The 19,545-nt window shown below is 43.5% G+C and overlaps 1 protein-coding gene across 2 annotated transcripts in view; it reads right to left on the reverse strand.

The window, feature by feature from the left end:
- Nucleotides 1-19,223, reverse strand: part of IDO2 (indoleamine 2,3-dioxygenase 2) — a 46,028-nt gene extending 26,805 nt beyond the window's left edge. Inside the window, exons 1-2 of one of the 2 annotated variants that reach the window (XM_045588860.1) lie at nt 18,978-19,223; nt 3,480-3,575 (exon numbers count right to left, since the gene is read on the reverse strand). In XM_045588860.1, the coding sequence (XP_045444816.1) occupies nt 3,480-3,575; nt 18,978-19,076 (195 nt within the window). In that variant the 5' untranslated portion in view covers nt 19,077-19,223. The remainder of the gene's footprint in view (nt 1-3,479; nt 3,576-18,977) is intronic. The other variant, XM_036458035.2, reaches the window with a different exon arrangement.
- Between the last annotated feature and the right edge of the window lie 322 nt (nt 19,224-19,545).

Below are 19,545 nucleotides of genomic sequence, written 5' to 3' on the forward strand. Positions count from 1 at the left end.
CCTTTGTTTTCCAACAATTTCTTTTATGTAGTAACTTCACTTATTTTTATGAAGTAAATAATTACTTAGACATCAATTGATTCTTAATTAATGATTTTAAATTAATTATATTAAAATTTAAAAGCATTGATCTGATATTTTGTTTTGGATTAGAGATCACTGGCTCTAAATGTCCAGTTTCTTCCTCCTGCTCTTTGACTTCCTCTTTCTCTGCATATTTTTTGATAATTTTGGCTTATTTATTTGTGTTCAGGAATGGAGGTGAGTTTTATTATGATTAGTAGCTGATATAGCTTCCCTAATAATGTTTCCAGTGCCCTCGCTTCCTGTGAACAAGTCAGTTGACTGCAGTATTTTATGGAAGGAGGGTGGAGAAGGGCAAATTTCCCTGGAAAAAGATTATTTATTATTATTATTATTATTATTATTATTATTATTACTAGTAGCCCAGTGCATGAAATTTGTGCACGGGGACGGAGTTGTCCTTTAGTCTGACCTGCACCCTCTCTAATCTGGGATCCCTTGGAGGATGTCCGACTGCCAGCAGCTGCACATCCCTCTCACAGTTTGCGACTGCTGGCTCCTAACTGCTCACCTGCCTGCCTGCCTGATTGTCCCTAACTGCTTCTGCCTGCCTGCCTAATTGCTCCCTAACCACTTCCCAGCAGATTGATGCCTAACTGCTCCCCTGCTGGCCCAATCACCCTCAACTGTCCTCCCCTACTGGCTTGATGGCCCCCCAACTGCCCTCCCCTGATGGCACAATTGCCCATAATTGCCCTCTTCTGCTGCCACCTGCCTCCTCTGCTGGGACTGGCCTCCTTGTGCCTTGTGGAGCCATGAGACCCCTAGGCTGCCAGGCCCCACTTCTACTGTGCATGTGGCCATCTTGTGGAGGCCATCTTGTAATGACATTGCATATGAGGACCACGTAGGTTTTTATTAGTATAGATTATTATTTGTAACCAAGATACAGATTTCTAAGAACAAGTGGTTGTCCCTAAAGTACTGTGAGATCCAAACAGGAAATTCACTTATTATGTTGTCTCTGCTAAGTAAAGGACACAAGAGTACAAATATTTGAGTATGTAGCTTCATGTGTGGTCCTAGAAACCGTTATATTTGCTTCGCATAACTGATTTCCAAATTATTTAGTCTCAGCCTATGGTGGTAAAGTCTTTAAAATGGTCTTATCTTGTTAGATGTTTTCTGAGTAAGAAGAGTGTCTCCAACAGTTGCCTTAACAAATGCACATAAAATGGGAAGCTAGCCTAAGCCGGGGAGGCAGGGGTAGAGCATCGGTCTGCAGACTGAAGGGTCCCAGGTTCGATTCCAGTCAAGGGCATGTACCTTGGTTGCGGGCACATCCCTGGTAGGGGGTGTGCGAGAGGCAGCTGGTCGATGTTTCTCTCATCGACGTTTCTAGCGCTCTATCTCTCTCCCTTCCTCTCTGCTAAAAATCAATAAAGTATATATATTTTTTTTAAATGGGAAGCTAAAACCACAAAAATTGATTCTCCCACAATTCACAATTATGAATCTGAAATTTCAGTGTTTGTAAGGTTGGTTCCTCTGGAGGCTATGGGGGGAGGAGGTGGGGGAGGAGAACCTGCTCCATTGTTTGTCTCTTAGTCTTTGGTGATTGCCAGCAACTCGGTGTAGCTTACAGATGCCAACTCCAATCTAAGCCTCTGTCTTCATGTGGTGTTCTTCCCTGTGTGCCTATGTCCACATTCCCTTCTTCTAACAATGTCAGACTTAGTGGATTTAGCGTGCACCCTAATACAATATGACCTTGTCTACATCTGCAAAGACCTTATCTAATATATAAAAAAGCCAGGTGCCATCACGACTGAAATGACCAGATAGATGACGAAACAGCAGGCTAGGGAGCTGAGGGAGCAGGAGCTGTGGGCCCCCGGCTGCCCACTCGGGGCCCATGAGGTAGCTAAGTAGAACGGTGGGCCCAAACAACCAAAGGTCTGGTCTGGCTCTCAAGGCGTGGTGAGGTGGGGCCACGGAGGCCTATGAGCCTCGTGGGGTGGAGGGCTGCGAGCATGGAGCTTCCCAGGGTGGCTGAGGCCAAGGAGTCTCATGGGGCGGGGGCTGTTAGCCTGGAACTTTCCAGGGTGGCTGAGGCACAGAGGAGCATCGTGGGGAAGGGGTGGTGAGCGTGGAGCACTGAGGGGCGGTGGAGGCGTGGTGGAGGAGTGAGACAGGGTCTGTGAGCATGCAGCTTGTAGGATGGCTGAGGCAGAGGAGCATTGCTAGGCAGGGGAGGCAGAGGAGCGGGGCGGAGGCTGTTAGAGTGGGGCCTCACAGGGCGGCTGAGGAGGAGGAGGGTCGCAGGGTGTGGGTGGCAGAAGCCAAGGAGTCTCGCGGGGTGGGGGCTGTTAGCCTGGCGCTTCTTGGGGCAGAAGCCACGGAGGTAGAGGAGCAATGCTGGGCGGAGGACATGGCCCTGATTGCAGCTAAGCCTGGGGACCTTAACCATTCACCATGTAACCATGTGCTGGGCCTCTATTGTCCAAATAATCTCACATTCACAGATTCCGAGGGAAGAGACACTATTCAGCCCAGTGGAAGTGTCAGGGGGTTAATTTCACTTTTGTGCTGAAGCTGTTTCCCCAACTCCCGTGTTTTCAATGGACAAAAGTTAGCAGGACACTCCTGGCCTTTCCTCATTGACATTTAATATAGGAAGAACACCAGTTCAGCAAGTCCTTCCTTTTATTTATGGCAGTATAACCCATTAAAAGCCTGAGGAAAGCCTGGTACAAAGGACGGTGCAGTTCACAAGCTGAACTTCAGTGTGTCTTCCTACAAACTGTCTTAGACTCCCTCTTGATTTTGTGCCCTTGGTACTGAGATGGGAGAGAGAAGGCTCCAAGAGGTAGGGGGTGGGAGGGGGTCTTCTTATTGCTGTGGTTGAATTCTTGGCACAGGTTATATACACTCATTTGTAGATCACTATGATTTACTTAATATGGTATATACATTTCAGAGAGGAAGGGAGTGGGGGAAGGAGAGCTGGAAACATCAATGATGAGAGAATCATTAAGAGGCGGCATCCTACATGCCGCGTACTAGGAATACAGCCTGCAATCCCAGGTATCTGCCCTGACTGGGAATCAAATTATAACTTTCTGGTTCATAGGTCGATGCTCAAGTGCTGAGCTACACAAGTCAGGCTTATCTTCTTTTTTAAAAACAAATACAGGTGGGGTACTTAATATGTGTTCCGGGAATTGTTTTATGCAGGATCTGGAAATTTTAAGGTAACTCGAGTGTCAAAACAGGAACAAGTCACTCAGCTCTTTAGTAAGGGTGAGAACATTGGGCCAATAAACTCAATGGCAATAATTGGTGTCCTTAAGTGAACTCACCCAGTTCCACAATGCTGAGAAGAAAAAGCGGCATGAGGATTTTAATAGGGTGGTGAGAAGGGGTGGAAAAGTAAAATAACTATTTATACATACCTCGTTCACGTGAGCTCGAAGCTGGTGACTCTCAATCAAGTCAGAAAGTTTGCTGGCAATTTCCATCCAGGGCCTATAATGATCTGAAAGTTCTTTCTGCATTCAAAATAGAATCATCTCAGTATTTTAGACCTCTCTGAGAAGTAGCTGGGAGTAGCTGCTGTCAGACTTCACTGTAAACTGGGCCCTGTGCTAAGCACTGCTAAGCACACAGATAACTAATATATAATCCTTGTGCTTAAGGAACATATGATCTACTAACAGGGAAAAAAAAGTAATCAGATATATAAAAAAATAGACTTAATTATCAATGTGTGTATAAGCTTAAGAACTTGCAAAGAGGAAAATGTGCTTAATACTTTTAGCTGTTGTGGGCAGTAAGAGGGAAATATCTGAAGAAATAGGCCAGTTGGGCCAGTTGTAGAATTTGAAAGTGACTTTTCTAGGTGGAGATTTGAAGATGGGAAGGCAGTAAAGAAGGGATTGTGGATAAACAGAGATAACAGTGTTTTGGGGACTATAAATAACCAAATATTACTACCATATAAAGATCAAGAGAAATGATAATAGAAGATGAGACTGCAAAATCAGATCAAACGTGCTTTGTACACATTACATAAGAATGTTCTCTTTACGTAAGTTGATCTGATTTTTTTATTTTGAATTTTAGGAAGTTTGTTTTGTCTGTAGGATTTTAAGATATGCATTCAGGTTAGAAAGACTTTGAAATACTGACCACGGTCTAACTTAGCTGATGGAAATGAATTTGGAAAAGAGAAGGCATGTATTCAAAAGATATTTTGAAAGTAACAATGAGATGATGTGATGATTCAATTTTGAGGTGGGGACACTAAAAGCAAGATGATTCCTAGCCCCGTGGCACCCTTTATGTGCCCACTCTGGGCCCATGATGTAGCTAAGTAGAACATAGGCTGAATTTCAGCAACCCTGACTTAATTCCAGGATGATTTCATGTTTGTGAATTGAATGATTTGGTGGGAACACACATTGAAACAGAAGTGCAAGAGGAAGTCAAAGAGAGTGTGTAAAGATGGTGGATATCTTTTTTAGATAGATACAGCCTAAAATATATGGGGAATGTTAAAATGTTTGTATACTGGGCATTTGGACATAGAATTTGACATTCAGGAGATAATTATTAGTAGAAATATACAAATGGGAAGTATAACTGTAGAAATAATGCCACATGTGGTTAAAACCACAAAAATGTACAAGGTCATTGGGGGGAAGTTTCAAAGTGAAAGGAGAAGGAAGCCTAGAGCAACACAAAAGGGATATTTATAAGAAAGAGGAACTGAATTTAGCAATATATGTCAAAAGAGCATTTATAGATATTTAGTGAGTCAGAGAATTACCCTTAGGGAAGTCATGACATGAGAGACTTTCACAAGTTAAGAAATTCAGAATGTCAAATGCATCATTAAACTTAAAATAAGACTAGAGGCTTAGTGCACAAAATTTGTGCATGCAAGGGGATGTCCCTCAGCCTACCCTGCACGCTTTCCAATCTGGGACTCCTCGAGGATGTCTAACTGCCTGTTTAGGCTCGATCCTACTGAAATTGACCACATGGGGACAGCTATCTTGTGTGTTGGAGTGATGACCAATCTGCATATTTCTCTTTATTAGGATAGAGGCCTGGTGCATGGGTGGGTGCCAGCTGGTTTGCCCTGAAGGGTGTTCCAGATTAGGGTGGGGGGTCCCCTTGAGGCATGGGGTGGCCTGGGCAAGGGGCTGTGGTGGTTTGCAGGCTAGCCATGTACCCCGGTGACCCAAGTGGAAACCCTGGTATCTGGGAATTATTTATCTTCTATTATACAACTGAAACTTTGTAGCCTTAAGTGGAAGCCAAGGCAGGCTAGGGCTGCAGAAGCTTGGCTTCCTCCATTGCCAGGGAAACCCAAGCCTTCCTCTGCTCTCTCAGTGGCTGCAGCCATCTTGGTTGGAATAATTTGCATATTCACTCCTGATTTCTGGTGGGCATGGCTTGTGGTTGTAATGGAGTGATGGTTATTTTGCATATTACTCTTTTATTAGATAAGATTGTTTTCTTTGGGAGGAAAAAAACAACCCAAAACAGGAAGTCACTAATACCTTTTAGTCATTCAATATATATATGGCAAACCCAGGTCACAGTCATGGAAGCAGGGTTTAAATTTTAGTGTGCTGAGGAAGTAAGAAAATAGAGATCGTAAATGTAAATTACTTTTCTAGGAGAACAATAGGCACTAGGAAAGGGTAAATTTGTTTTTAATTTGTGTTTGAGAGCTGTCACTGCTTAGAAATGAGAAACTTGGAGGAGGATCCAAGATGGCTGCTCAGGTAGACATCTAACCACAGCAGCACACAACAATTTCAATGGAATACACCTAAAATGTAGAGTGGACATTGCCCAGAGCTACAGGTAGTCGACTGACTGAAAATTCTACAACAAGAAGGAAAGAGAAAACCAGAAGGAAAATCAGAGGAGCTGAAAAAAAGCCTAAGGTACGGAGACATGCTGTGCGCCCGCACGCACGCGCGGAGAGGTCACAGCCGGAGAGGAGGAGAGGGCTGGGTGCTGCCAGGCGTTCCCTAGCAGGAAGGAAATAAAACCCCCAGCCTGGACTGAACCCCCGAACTGGCAGCGCTGAGCCCCAGTTATGGGCCAGACCCTGGGGACCCAGGCTCCGGCAGGGGGAGACGGGGCTGTGAGGCGGAATCGCAGGGGAGCAGTGAAAAGCAGGGCCCCCGGAGTCACACACACATTGCGCACAGAGGACTGAATGTTGACTCTGATGCTGGATTACCCTAGCCGGAAGAAACAAAGCCTCCGGCGGCGCTGAGCCTCAGTCCGGACTGCTCTGAACCCCAGTTCTAGGCCAATCCCTGGGGACCCAAGCTCAAGCAGAGGGAGACGGGGCTGTGAGGTGGAGTCCTGGGAGAGTGGTGAAAGGCCGAGCCCCCGGAGTCACGCACATTGCTTGCAAGAGAAGGAATGTTGACTCTGATGCGGGATTGCCCTGGAGGGAAGGAAACAGGAGCCCCGGCCATGTTGGGCCCCAGTTTCGACTGCTCTGAACCCCAGTCCTAAGCCAGACCATGGATACCCAGGCTCATGCAGGGGGAGATGGGGCTGTGAGGCAGAATCCCAGGGGAGTGGCTAAAAGCGGAGCCCCCAGAGTCACGCACAGTGCGCGCAGACGTGCATAATGCATGCAGGGGACAGAGTGTTGACTCTGATGCTGTATTGCCCTGGCGGGAAGAAAGAAAATCTCTGGCGGTGCTGAGCCCCACTCCCGACTGCCCTGAACTCCAGTTCTAGGCCAATCCCTGGGGACCCAGGCTCAAGCAGAGGGAGACGGGGCTGTGAGGTGGAGTCCTGGGGGAGCTGCGAAAAGCGGAGCCCCCAGAGTCGCGCACACTGCCTACAGAGGACAGTCTGTTGACTCTGATCCTAGACTCCCTTAGCAGGAAGGAGAAAAAAAGCTCCAGACTGGAAGAACGCGATGAGAAGCAGGAGCCCCTGCCAGACACCAGCCAGCCGGGCACCAGCAAGGAGCCGGGCAACGGGGCCCCCATGGGGGGGGGGTGCCCCTGAGCCTTCAACCGCTGAGCGCGGGCAATGGAGCCAAGGCCGGGGGCTGCTTCCTGGGCAGCGCCGACCCCGGCAACAGGCTGAAGCAGTGCAGGAGCCCGCGGAGAACAAAGGGGTGCCATAGGCCAACCTGCTGAGCTCCCAGGACAAGGAGGAAGAAACCAAAGAAGTTCTCAATGTGAAGAAACCAAGTGAGAGAAAAAGATAGTAAAATCACTTAAGAAAGAATACAAAGAAGATCTTGAAAAATCAAAGACTAAGTCAGAACTCAACTCACCAGCCAACATTGCAACATATATGTGTTTTTTTTTAAAAAAAGAAAAAAAGGACAGAATGTTGGAACAGCGGCAGCCAGGCCTAGAGTGGCCAGGCACAAGGCAGTGGCAGCCGGGCCCGGAGCAGCAATGGCCAGGCCCCAGAGCAGCAGCAGCCAGAACCAGAGCATCGACAGCCAGAACTGGAGCAGCCAGACCAGGGGCAGTGGCAGCCAGGCCTGAGGCGGAGGCGGCCAAGCCCAGGGTGGCCAGTCCAGGAACACCCAGACCCGGAGTGGCCAGGCCCAGAGAAGCCGGGCCCAGAGCAGCTGGGTCTTGTGCTGCCAGGCCCGGAGCAGCGGGTGCCAGGCTGGGAGCGGCCAGGCCCAGGGCAGCTGGGTCTTGTGCTGCCAGGACCGGAGCAGCGGTTGCCAGGCTGGGAGCGGCCAGGCCCGGAGCAGGGGCTGCCAGGCTGGAAGTGGCCAGGCCCAGGGCAGCTGGGTCTTGTGCTGCCAGGACCGGAGCAGCGGTTGCCAGGCTGGGAGCGGCCAGGCCCGGAGCAGCAGCTGCCAGGCTGGGAGCGGCCAAGCCCGAAGCAGCCGGGTCTTGTGCGGCCAGGCCTGGAGCAGCGGCTGCCAGGCTGGGAGTGGCCAGGCCTGGAGCAGCGGCTGCCAGGCTGGGAGCGGCCAGGCCTGGAGCAGCGGCTGCCAGGCTGGGAGTGGCCAGGCCCAGAGCAACTGGGTCGGGTGCGGCCAGGCCCGGAGCAGCAGCTGCCAGGCTGGGAGCGGCCAGGCCAGGAGCGGCCGGGCCCGGAGCAGCCGGGCCCGGAGCAGCCGGGCCCAGAGCAGCTGGGTTGGGTGCAGCCAGGCTCGGAGCAGCAGCAGCCAAGTCCAGAGCAACTAGGTCGGGAGCAGCAGTGACCAGACCCGGAGCAGCTGGTTGTGGAACGAACCAGAGCAACAGAGGCCAAACCCGGAGCAGCCAGGCCCGGAACAGCTCTCTCCTCGCCTGCCCCTGCCCCACGGCTGCCTCTCAGACATGGCTGGAAACTTTTGCGGGAACTTGAGGGTCTGCTGACTCAAGTGATGAAGGCTTAGATCTGGATGTGTTGAGTTAGTATAGCTCTGGGGTGTTGATCTGTGAGTGCCTTGGGTGGGGCCTGGATGAGGCTGGTTGACCTATTTGGAAATGTCTTTTGTGTGAAGTGTATCATTGGGTATGTGGAGGTATTACTGATATGAGAAAATGCTAAGTAACTGATTTACTATCTGAAAAGGGATTTACTATCAGGGAAAGGGAGGGAGGAAGAGACTGAACATAAACTGTGCACCTATGGATGAGGACAATGTGGGATGGGGAGGGAGCAGAGGGTGGGGTGGGAACCTGGTGGAGGGGGGAAGAAATGAGGAACCTTTGTAATAAAGATTGATTTAAAAAAAGAAAAAAGAAAGAAATAAGAAACTTAAGCCATTTACAGTCTATGACTGTAAGAAAGAGTGACTAGAAAAAAAAAATCAATGAAGAGGGATGGGAAAATGGTGGCCAGATAGGCAGACATGTCCTGAATCTTATCCTGGAGCAGATAGAAGGAGCATCTAAATAGAAGAACATCCATGCAGAATTGGCAAAGTAGACACAGCTGGTGAGACAATTTGTAGATGCAGGTCTGGGATCTGGGCTGGAGAGAGTTGTGAGACCATTGAGCTAAGAAGGTCAGAAGAAAGCTGCATGGCACCAAGTCCATGTTTCTTGGGGACAGGCATAATATTTGACTGTGGAAAGAAAATCCACAGGGCTGCTGGTGGCAGGGGATTCTAAAGCTAAGTACACAACCATGAGATGCTGAGCCCAAAAAGCCATCCTGAAGAGTTGTCTGAGCCATGCAGTGATGGCAGGGGATGGGGAAAGAGGAGAAACTAGAAGTCACCCAGTTGTTTTGCCTCTGTTTTGTCTTCCCTTTTATTCACTAACTCCAGTTTATATGACCTTTCAAATACAAATACTCCCTTTTATTCACTAACCCTAGTTCATATGACCTTGCAAATAAAAATACACTCCATAAATCCGCACCTGCAGTGCAGGTGGAGGTGCGGATTTATGGAGTCTGGGGAGAGGCTATGGAGGAGAGCGGGTCGGGGAGAGGTGACCAGAATTCCAGCACTGAGACATTCCTGACCCTCCAAACCTAAGCAGCTATATTTTCTGGAGAGCCAGCCCCTACCAGCAGCCTCACTAATCATCTGAGAGATGCAAATCAAAACAACAATGAGTACAACCTCACACCTGTCAGAATGGCTATCATCAACAAATGACGAGTGCTGGTGAGGATGTGGAGAAAAAAGAACCCTTGTGCACTGCTGGTGGGAATGCAGACTGGTGCAGTTACTATGGAAAACAGTATGGAGTTTCCTCAGAAAATTAAAAATTGAACTCCAATTTGACCCAGTGGTCCCACTTCTAGGGATATATCCCAAGAAATCAGAAACACCAATCAGAAAGGATATATGCACCTCTATGTACATAGTGGCATAATTTACAGTTGCTAAGATTTGGAAACAGCCTAAGTGCCCATCAGTAGATGAGTGGATTAAAAAACAGTGGTACATCTACACAATGGAATACTATGCTACAGTAAAAAAAAAAGAAGGAACTCATACCATTTGTAACAGCATGGATGGACCTGGAGAGCATTATGCCAAGCAAAATAAACCAATCAAAAAAATAAAAATATCACATGATCTCACTCATTTGTGGAATACAATGAACAAAATAAGCCAATGAACAAAAATAGATCCAGAAACATAGAAGCCTTGAATACACCATCCAACCTAAGAAGGATCCTGGGTTTGATTCCGGTCAAGGGCATGTACCTTGGTTGCAGGCACATCCCCGGGGGGGAGGGGGTGCAGGAGGCAGCTGATCAATGATTCACCCTCATTGATGTTTGTAACTCTCTATCCTTCTCTCTTCCTCTCTGTAAAAAGTCAATAAAATATATTTGGGGGAAAAAATACTCTTACACAAATTATCCTAAAACACCAAAGGTATTTTGATTTTTGTGGCAGAGCTATGAAAAAATTAGTTTCATATTTTTCAACATTTCCAATTTTTATTTAATATACTTCCATGAATTTAGTAATGAATTTTCCATAGTTAGAATATTTTTCATAAAAATATTGTGGCTAATGATGAACTACCGTATATCAGATGTCTTCCAATTTCTAGAGATTAATAATAAAATAAACTATCAATAAAGAGAAATGTGAAGTAAGATTTCAAAACAGTGGATTGTTAATTAATTAAACTCAGAAACCTGAATTTATATGTGACATTTTTTTAATAGGTCCATAATCTGTTATTAAAAGCAGTTGGTGGCAAGGAAGAATTCTACCACTGAACCACCAATGCTCCACAATGAAAGCAGTGTGGAAGAACTATGATGACAGCATAGGTAAACACCTATACTTGCTGCCTCTCACAACCACACCAAAATTACAACTAAAAGGTGGAACAACTGCTACCCAGAACTGCAGGAAAGCTGGCTGAGTGGAAGTTGCATAACTAGAGAGGTGTAGAGGTATGGAAAGTGCTGGCACCTGGATGTGCTGGCTCTTTTAATCAGGAGGGAGATACAAGCTCCCACTTGCTCTGAACTCCAGTTCCTCGGTGAAAATCTGGAGGACCCAGACCCAAACAGGGAGAAACTGGACTGTCTGGCATAGGGACAGGAATTCAATGCTGGCTTTCTCTCAGAGGTGCTCACAGCAATCATTGTTCCTGCATGGGGTTGCGGGATGCAGAGAACCAGGGACCTCTTTGGTGCAGGGCTGACTGGCAACCATTGCTATTTGCTCCACCCTGGTGATTCCCAAAAACCCAGCCCCACCCAATTTACAACCCCACCCAAGCTATGTGCATTGACTTTTGAATATGAATGGCCTGTCCTTTCTCACCCTAAAACCTGTCAAAGTGCAGCTGGGTCAGAGAGCCCCAGAGCTTCCAAAAGAAAGCAGGCAACCTTGCTTCACAGCTGGGCCTTGTCACTTCCAAACACTCTACAAAGAGGAGGAATCTGCAGATGTCTCTGTAGCTCTTGCTGGGTGGCCCCAGACATAGGCTGACCTTGCACATCCTTGGAAATCTAATAGCCAGAATACCCAGTGGTCAGTGTGAGAACATACTATATTGCAACTCTTCACATCCATAAGCAACACACTCAAGGGGAAGACTCAGTGAGCACCAAAGCCCCACTATACCAAGTCCTTCCCCATAAGGGTATCTCCTGCACAACAGATCTTTCCGTTTAGACACAGCTGGTCATCACAGCCAATTGGCCTGGAGGTCAATTGCTCCCAGTGATATCAACAGCAATCAAGGGTTAACTACAACAAGACTGTGCACCCAGCCCACAAAGGGGTGTACCAAGAGCATCCACCTCAGGTGACTGGGGATGCTGAGTCACTGGGCCCTATAGGGCACCTACCACACAAGGCTATTCTATCAACTCAAAAAGACTTAGCAGCTACCTCATACATAGAAACAAGCACAGGGAAGCAGCCAAAATGCAGAGTCAAAGAAATAAGTCACAAATGAAAGAAATGGATGAAAGCAAAATACTAGATATAGAGTACAAAATCACGGTTATAAGATTATTCAAGAATCTTCTAGAAACCTCTGAGAAATTTAGTGAGAACTTCAAGGATATGAAAAAAGGATCAATCAGAAATTAAGCATACACTGACTGAAATAAAGAATAATATACAGAGATTTGACAGCAGACTAGAGGATCCTGAGAATCAAGTCAAAGATTTTAATTACGAAGAAGCAAAAAACACCCAACCAGAAAAGAAAAAAGAATACAAAAATATGAAGATAGTGTAAGGAGCCTCTGGGACAACTTCAAGCATACCATATTCAAATTATGGGAGTGCCAAAAGAATAGAGAGAGTAAGATATTGAAAACCTATTTGAAGAAATAATGACAGAAAACTTCCCCTACCTGGTGAAAAAAATAGACTTACAAGTCCAGGAAGCATAAAGAACTCAAAACAAGAGAAATCCAAAGAGGACCACACCAAGACACATCATAATTAAAATGCCAAAGGCAAAAGACAAAGAGAGAATCTTAAAAGCAGCAAAGTGAAAAACAGTTAGTTACCTACAAGGAAGTACAACTGTCAGATGATTTCTCAATAGGAAATAGGAACTATGCACGCCAGAAGGGAGTGGCAAGAAATATACAAAATGATGAATAATAAGAATCTACAACCAAAATTACTCTACCCACCAAAGTATAATTTAGAATTGAAGGTCAGATAAAGAGCTTCACAGACAAGAAAAAGCTAAAGGAAAAAAAAAAAGAGGAACATTTGTAATAATATGAATAATAAAGATTTATTTAAAAAAAGAAAGAAAAAGCTAAAGGAATTCATCACCACCAAACCAGTATTATATGAAATGCTGAAGGGTATTCTCTAAGAAGAGGAAGAAGAAGAAAAAGGTAAAGATAAAAAAAATTGCATATGAACAACAAAGTGAGAACAAATACATATACATCAACAAGTGAATCTACAAATCAAATGAATAAAAAACCTGATGAACAGAACAAAATGGTAAATGTAATAAAATCAGGGGCATGAAAAGGAAGCAGACTGACAATTCTCAGAGGGAAGGGGATGTGTGGGAAGCTGGAAGAGATTGGACAAAGAGCTTACACCTATGGATGAGGTCGTTGGGGGGGGGGGGGGGGGAAGAGGAAGGCCTGGAGTGAGGTGGGAACTGGGTGAAGAGGAGCTATGGGGGAAAAAAGAGAAACATCTGTAATAATCTGAACAATAAAGATTAAAACAAAGCATTTGGTAATGTTTACAATAATTATATGTTACAAAATCAAATTAAGACACATAGTTTGATATATATGAGATATATGAGATAAAATAGTCTACTTCAAATAGGTCATGGCTTAGGAAATCTGAACTATAGGATCTTAATTTACCATGTGGTCAATAAGACCCAGGGCTGGATCTAGCCTGTTACTTTGTTTTAGACTCAAACCAGCATGTAGGAGTTATAAGGGGCTTCAGCCCTATCTAACATTTATTGATTTCTTACTTCATTGCTCATAACATGTCCATAGAGTATTATTCTCACATAAGAAAAATAAGGTTCAAAGAGAGTAAATATGACTTGATAGTTATAAAGCTGATAACGAGATTTAGCTGGAATTGAAACTGAAAGCAGTATAACCCCTGTAAACTCTACCTCTGCCATTTATAAGAATTTGTCATATTGACTATCTATTATTTATCAACTAGAGTAATGTATAAAATTGTCTTAAAGATAAAATGCTCATAAATCCTGGAGAATAATTTCCCAACAATCAAAAGACTTTAGTTGAAAAATAAACACTAAAATTATACTAAAGTGTCTTTCAATTGTAAGTTATTATTGCAACATAAAAATTTGTTTTTATATCTAGTCAGAAAATAAAACACCGAATTTCATAGTATGTATGCACTCAGAAGAATATCTTTGTTCCTCTTCCCTCCTCCCACTTCACAGGTCACCCTTTCAGAAACATGATTGCAATTTATCTGTTTGAATTTATGCAGGAGAGAAGACTCCTTTACCATTTAACTGTAGCCACATTCTTACTGTGGTCACACTTAAAAATAAGGCTTCACTTGAGCTCCTATTGCCTACCTTTGCCCATACTGTGTCTCATATTATGAGTTTCTTCTGATCTTGAAGCTATTATTTTACAGCTTAGGTTATGAATTTTCTTCAGCATATCTAAATCATGCTGGAGAACATGGGTTAATATTGTTCTATAAAACCTGTCAATGATATTGAACTCAGCCATGTGTCTCATTGACTGTTTTTTATTTTGCGCCCTCACTTTTCATGGTCTTTCACCTTCCCATGCCTGTATGGTCAGGTTTGGGAAATCTCAGGGCAAAACAATGTTTTACTTTTCCAGCTCTCTCCCTCTAGCTCTGTCTTTTTTCCTCACTCCCTGCAGTGGGTTGAATGATGACCCCATCCAAAGATATGTCCACTTAGATATTGTGAATGTAACTATTTGGAAAAAGGGTCTTTGCTCATGTGATTTAATGATAGAGAGAGAAGATCATCCTGGGTTAGGGTGGATCCTATGACAAGTGTCCTTAAAATTGAAGACAGAAAGAGGGGAGAAGACAGACATAGCCAAAGCCATGTGAAGATGGAGGCAAGAGAGCAGAGTCATTTACCACAAGAGCCATGGAAAGATGGAAGTGGCGGGAAGGACTCTCTGAGAGCCTTTGGAGGGACAGTGGGTCTAGGGACACCCTGATTTCAGACCTTTGACCTCCAGAACTCTGAGAGAATAAATTTCCATAATTTTAGGCCACCAAAATTGTGGTCTTCTCTTATGATGGCCCAAAGAAACGAATTCACTTCCTGAGCCTCATTTGGACTGAAATGATGTCTGTTTTCTTATGCCTAATGTTTGCCTGCTCACCTCTCTCCATGTTGTTTCAAGTTTCTGTACAGCTTAGATATTCTATTTGAGAAACTCTAAGTTGCTTCATTGTTTAGATTTCTGGTTCCTAGCAAACTATCCTGTCTGTCCCTCCTCCTGCTTCTCCTTATTATGTCTATTTCCCCTTTTGCTCTATTCACCTTTCTTGGTTCTTAAATTTTGGCATCCAATCTTCTTCACTGCTAACCCATTTTAATGGATTCACATTAACTGCTGTGAAGTTTGATCTTTCTGTCTCTGTCTCTACTATAATATATTCCCATCATTGCCTCAAATTCCTAGTCAACACCATCAGGCAAGCCCCAGATCCTAGCAGAGTTGACAATTTTTCAGGGAAGTATCTGAATTCTTCCTATGTCTGGAGACCATAGCCTTCTGTGGCAATTATTTTGCTACTCTTCTTTTTAAGCAGCTGGAGTCTATTGCTTCTATCAAGTGTTTTGAATTTTACAGGAAAGTATGTATGTATTTTTTCTAAATGATTGCATGATCAATATAAAGAATAAAGTTTCCCACATCCCAGGATATTGGCACCAGTCCTTTGCTTCTGCTCCATGGCACATTTGAAAGTCCTTCTTTCCTTTGCTTCCTTTCTCATTTGGACTTGCACTGTCTTCTATTTATTCCATGCTTTTCAAATACTGAGCTACTTAGGCTAAAGATTCTGAATTAACTGTTCAGGTTGGTGCTCTGACATCAGTATTTTCTTAAAATTTTTATTATTGCTTGATTTTTAGAGGGAGGAAAGGAAAAAAAAGAGGAAAGAAAGAGAAGGAGAGAGAGATCAATTTTTGTCGTTCCACTTATTTGTGCACTCACTGGTTGATTCTTGTATGTGCCCTGGCTGAGGATCAAACAGCAACCTTGGCTTTATTGGGACAACACTCTAACTGAGCTATTCAGCTAGGGCTGGCATCTGTCTTTTTTAAAGCTCCCCAAGCCATTCTGGTATGCACTCCAAAAACTGCTGCTCTAACCCGCCCTGCACTTAACACTCTTCTAGAAAAACATTCAAATGCCAGTTACCTCATGGCATTCATCAGATGTATGAAATTCAAATTCTTAAGGCTAATTTTCAAGGACTCTTAGTTCTACTCCAGTCTTATCTTCTGCTATAATTGACCTGGTCCTTCCTTTCCTGCCAAGCTAATTTCCTCAGATTCTTTATATATAAAGAAAAATTACCACCCTCTCTTATCAAACCAAACACACACACACACACACACACACACACACACACACACACTGGCAAAGATTTTGTGTTATATTTATGTCCATGAGTCTGAGATGTATACATTTTCCAAACCGAAATGGTGGACCCCGGAAATGTTTGAGCATTTATGGAAATAGAGCATTTGAAACCAAGTCAGCCCCTTCTCCCCAAAGCCAGAATGTTTGCTTATTCATTAGCTTGACTGTGGTTTTTTTCAGAGAGACTTTGAAGTAAATATTTATGTTAAGTTTGATTAGCAAACATATTGAAACCAGCTGACCTAGAAGAACAGCCTTCCCACCACTTGCTTTATTTATTTATTTATTTATTTTATTTTTTAATTAAATTATTATCTCTGTACATATACCATTTCCCCCCTCCTCGCATACATGCCTCCCTCCCCAGAGTTTTGTGTCCACCACTTGCTTTAAATGAAAGGAAAGCAAAGCTTATTCGTGCCCTTGGCTAAGCTGGTGACTAATAGATTCCCTTCTGAACTGTTTTTTGCAACAGTACTGCTGCCTGGAGAAGCTGATGACAGGCTCTCCTCATGAGGAGAGTGAGCAACCCAGGATGGATTCTTACTTCCCACACCTCTTCCCAGAAAGGGAGATATTTAAACTTCTCACGCAAATGAAAATGAAAATGAAAAAGAAAACAAAAACTGAAATAAACAACTACACTTGTAGACATCTGGTCTATGGCTGTAATAAAGTAGACCCAGTTTGCCAGGAAATTTTTATATGAGCTCAAATAATGGAAATTTCTACTAGGGGATCTCCATCAACCAGATCACAGGACAATTATGGTCTGACTCAGGACAACACTTGATGTTGTTATTGTTTCTCATTTTTTAAATTTACAAAGTAGAAGCAACGAAGAGAGAAACTCAATAATTGTGGCCCTCCTCAATGTTTATAATATTTTTCCTTAGCTCGGTTTAAATATTTAATCCCAAAAAGAGCTTGTTTGCTTCTGGGCCCTCTCCTCCTTGTGAACTAGGGATATTGGGAAGACTCCTGAGTCAAGTTACACACACAGAATGGAGTTCTTTTTTTACTTTATTTTTTATTTTATTGATTTTTCACAGAGAGGAAGGGAGAGAGATAGATAGCTAGAAACATCGATGAGAGAGAATCATCGACCAGCTGCCTCCTGCACACCCCCTACCAGGGATAGGCCTGCAACCAATGTACATGCTCTTGACCGGAATCGAACCTGGGACCTTTCAGTCCACAGACCGACACTCTATCCACTGAGCCAACTGGTTTCGGCCAGAATGAAGTTCTTAAGGAGCAATGGACTGAGGATCAGGATAAATGGCTTCTTAGTACTTACACTGCATTTATCAAAGTGCTTTTCAGGCTCCATAGCAACCCAGTGAGTGAGGATGGCACTATATCTCCATCCAATAGAAATGGAACTGGAGGCCAGGTAATACTTATGATTCACTGATGGGGTCAAGAGTTTGTAAGTGCAAGTTAGGGTGACCGATGCATTCTGGTTTGCCCAGGACTTTTCTGGTCTAACATGTAAAATTCCACATCTTTGGAATCCCCTCATTTTCTAATAAATGGAAACTTGGTAATCCTAGTGGCAGTGTCAAAAAGCATAATCCAGTACTCATGGCTACAGTCCTATCTTGCATAACACTCTGAAGTTATTATTATTATTATTAAAATATATTTTATTGATTTTTTTACAGAGAGGAAGGGAGAGAGATAGAGAGCTAGAAATGTCGATGAGAGAGAAACATCGACCAACTGCCTCTTGCACACCCCCTATCGGGTATGTGCCCACAACCAATGTACATGCCCTTGACCAGAATCGAACCTGGGACCTTTCAGTCCACAGACCGACGCTCTACCACTGAGCCAAACCGGCTTCGGCTATTATTATTTTTTTAAATGCTCAGGTTACTCACAGATTTACCACTTGGTCTCACAACTAGCAGTTCTACAACAGAGCTTTTAGGACCAGTGAATGGATGCTATCTTCATCTATGTTCCTCTAATAAAACTCAGAAGGAAGTGTCACAGTAATTGTACAATAAAAACTTATTAACTTATAGACCATTCTTAAACACAGTTAATTGGCAATTTAGGCCTATGGGGGAAAAACAATGTGAATCTAATAAGTTACTGCAATGATAGTAATATCAGATCCCGAGTTTAACTGAGTGGTCTTGCCCTTTATCTACCATGTATAATAGTAGGAAAAAAATATGTCAAGAGTCCAGAGTACTAGTTCTGCTTTTGTCACTACTATGACTTTGAGCAAACCAACTTCCTTTAGACTTCAGCTAGCCCAAATGTAAAAGTTACTGGTTGTGAATTCTATGGTTTCTTAGTTTTAGCACTGTAGGCCTCAGGCCACATTCAAAGCAGAAGTGTTGATAAGGGTTAACCAATAAAATAGAATTACATTACCTGTTGAACCTTAAGTAGAATTAACAATAAGTACTGTTCTCTCTCAACAGTTTTTTCCTCTTCTTTGTAAATACCTAATCTCTCCTATCAACCCTGAAAACATTCTAAGTCCTTTGTGTTCTCTTTTCTGTCCCACTAGAAAGTCAAGATAAATTGGTTTGCTCATATAATTGATCTCTACCTAAGTTCTACCTTTTTTTATAACTACTATATTTTCTCGTAACTTTATTGAACCAACATTCTATTCTAAAAGAAGAAAAAAAAGAAAAAGAAAAATGGCAGTAAAACATTCCATTTGGACTCTCCTCTACTTAGTTCTCTTTTCTTTTGTTGGGAATTATGCTTTGCATTATTTGTAGCATTTTTCCCCAAGTCAACAACGTGGTATTTGTGTTGTATCTTTCTGAATAACTACATAAATCAATCACACAAACCTACAAACCACCAATACATTCTGACCTGATCAAAGGCTCTATGCTTACCAGAGGTTTTGGAAGAAGAAAACCACAGTCTTCAGAAATGTGAAATTGTCCTAAAGAAAATGACGATGTTGTCTTTAAATTCTGTCTTTGAAGTTCCATAATTTTGTTTGAAGTATCTGCACCGAAGCTGCTACTGAAGAGACAACTGCTTCAAATATATCAAAGACCCATGTTAAGAGAACTTCAAAAGAGCATTTGCAATTGTTAGTTGCTTAGTGTCCCAGCAGCTGGGGAGAACCTTGACCTGAGGCTGAAATCCAGACTGCCATGGACTTTCTCTGACACAAGGCTGAGTAAATAATTAAAGATTGCTTATTAAAACAAATAGGTAAACAAAAGCACTTCAGAAAAGATTGCTTCTTTTTATTCATAGACCTTAATATTGGTTTTAAACCCAGAGATAAGTTGGTTATTGCTGATCCCAAATACCCTTATAGGAATCTAATCCACAATTAACCTTGACAATGGGGCCTTTATTCCAAAGGAGTAAACCAGAAGGTAGTTACAAGTAGATATTTCAGTGACTGGTGGTGAATTAGGGTAGGAAGGAGGACTCAATGAATATAAA

The sequence above is a fragment of the Pipistrellus kuhlii genome, unplaced genomic scaffold (assembly GCF_014108245.1).
Source record: "Pipistrellus kuhlii isolate mPipKuh1 unplaced genomic scaffold, mPipKuh1.p scaffold_m20_p_3, whole genome shotgun sequence".
NCBI classification, from domain to species: Eukaryota; Metazoa; Chordata; class Mammalia; order Chiroptera; family Vespertilionidae; genus Pipistrellus; species Pipistrellus kuhlii.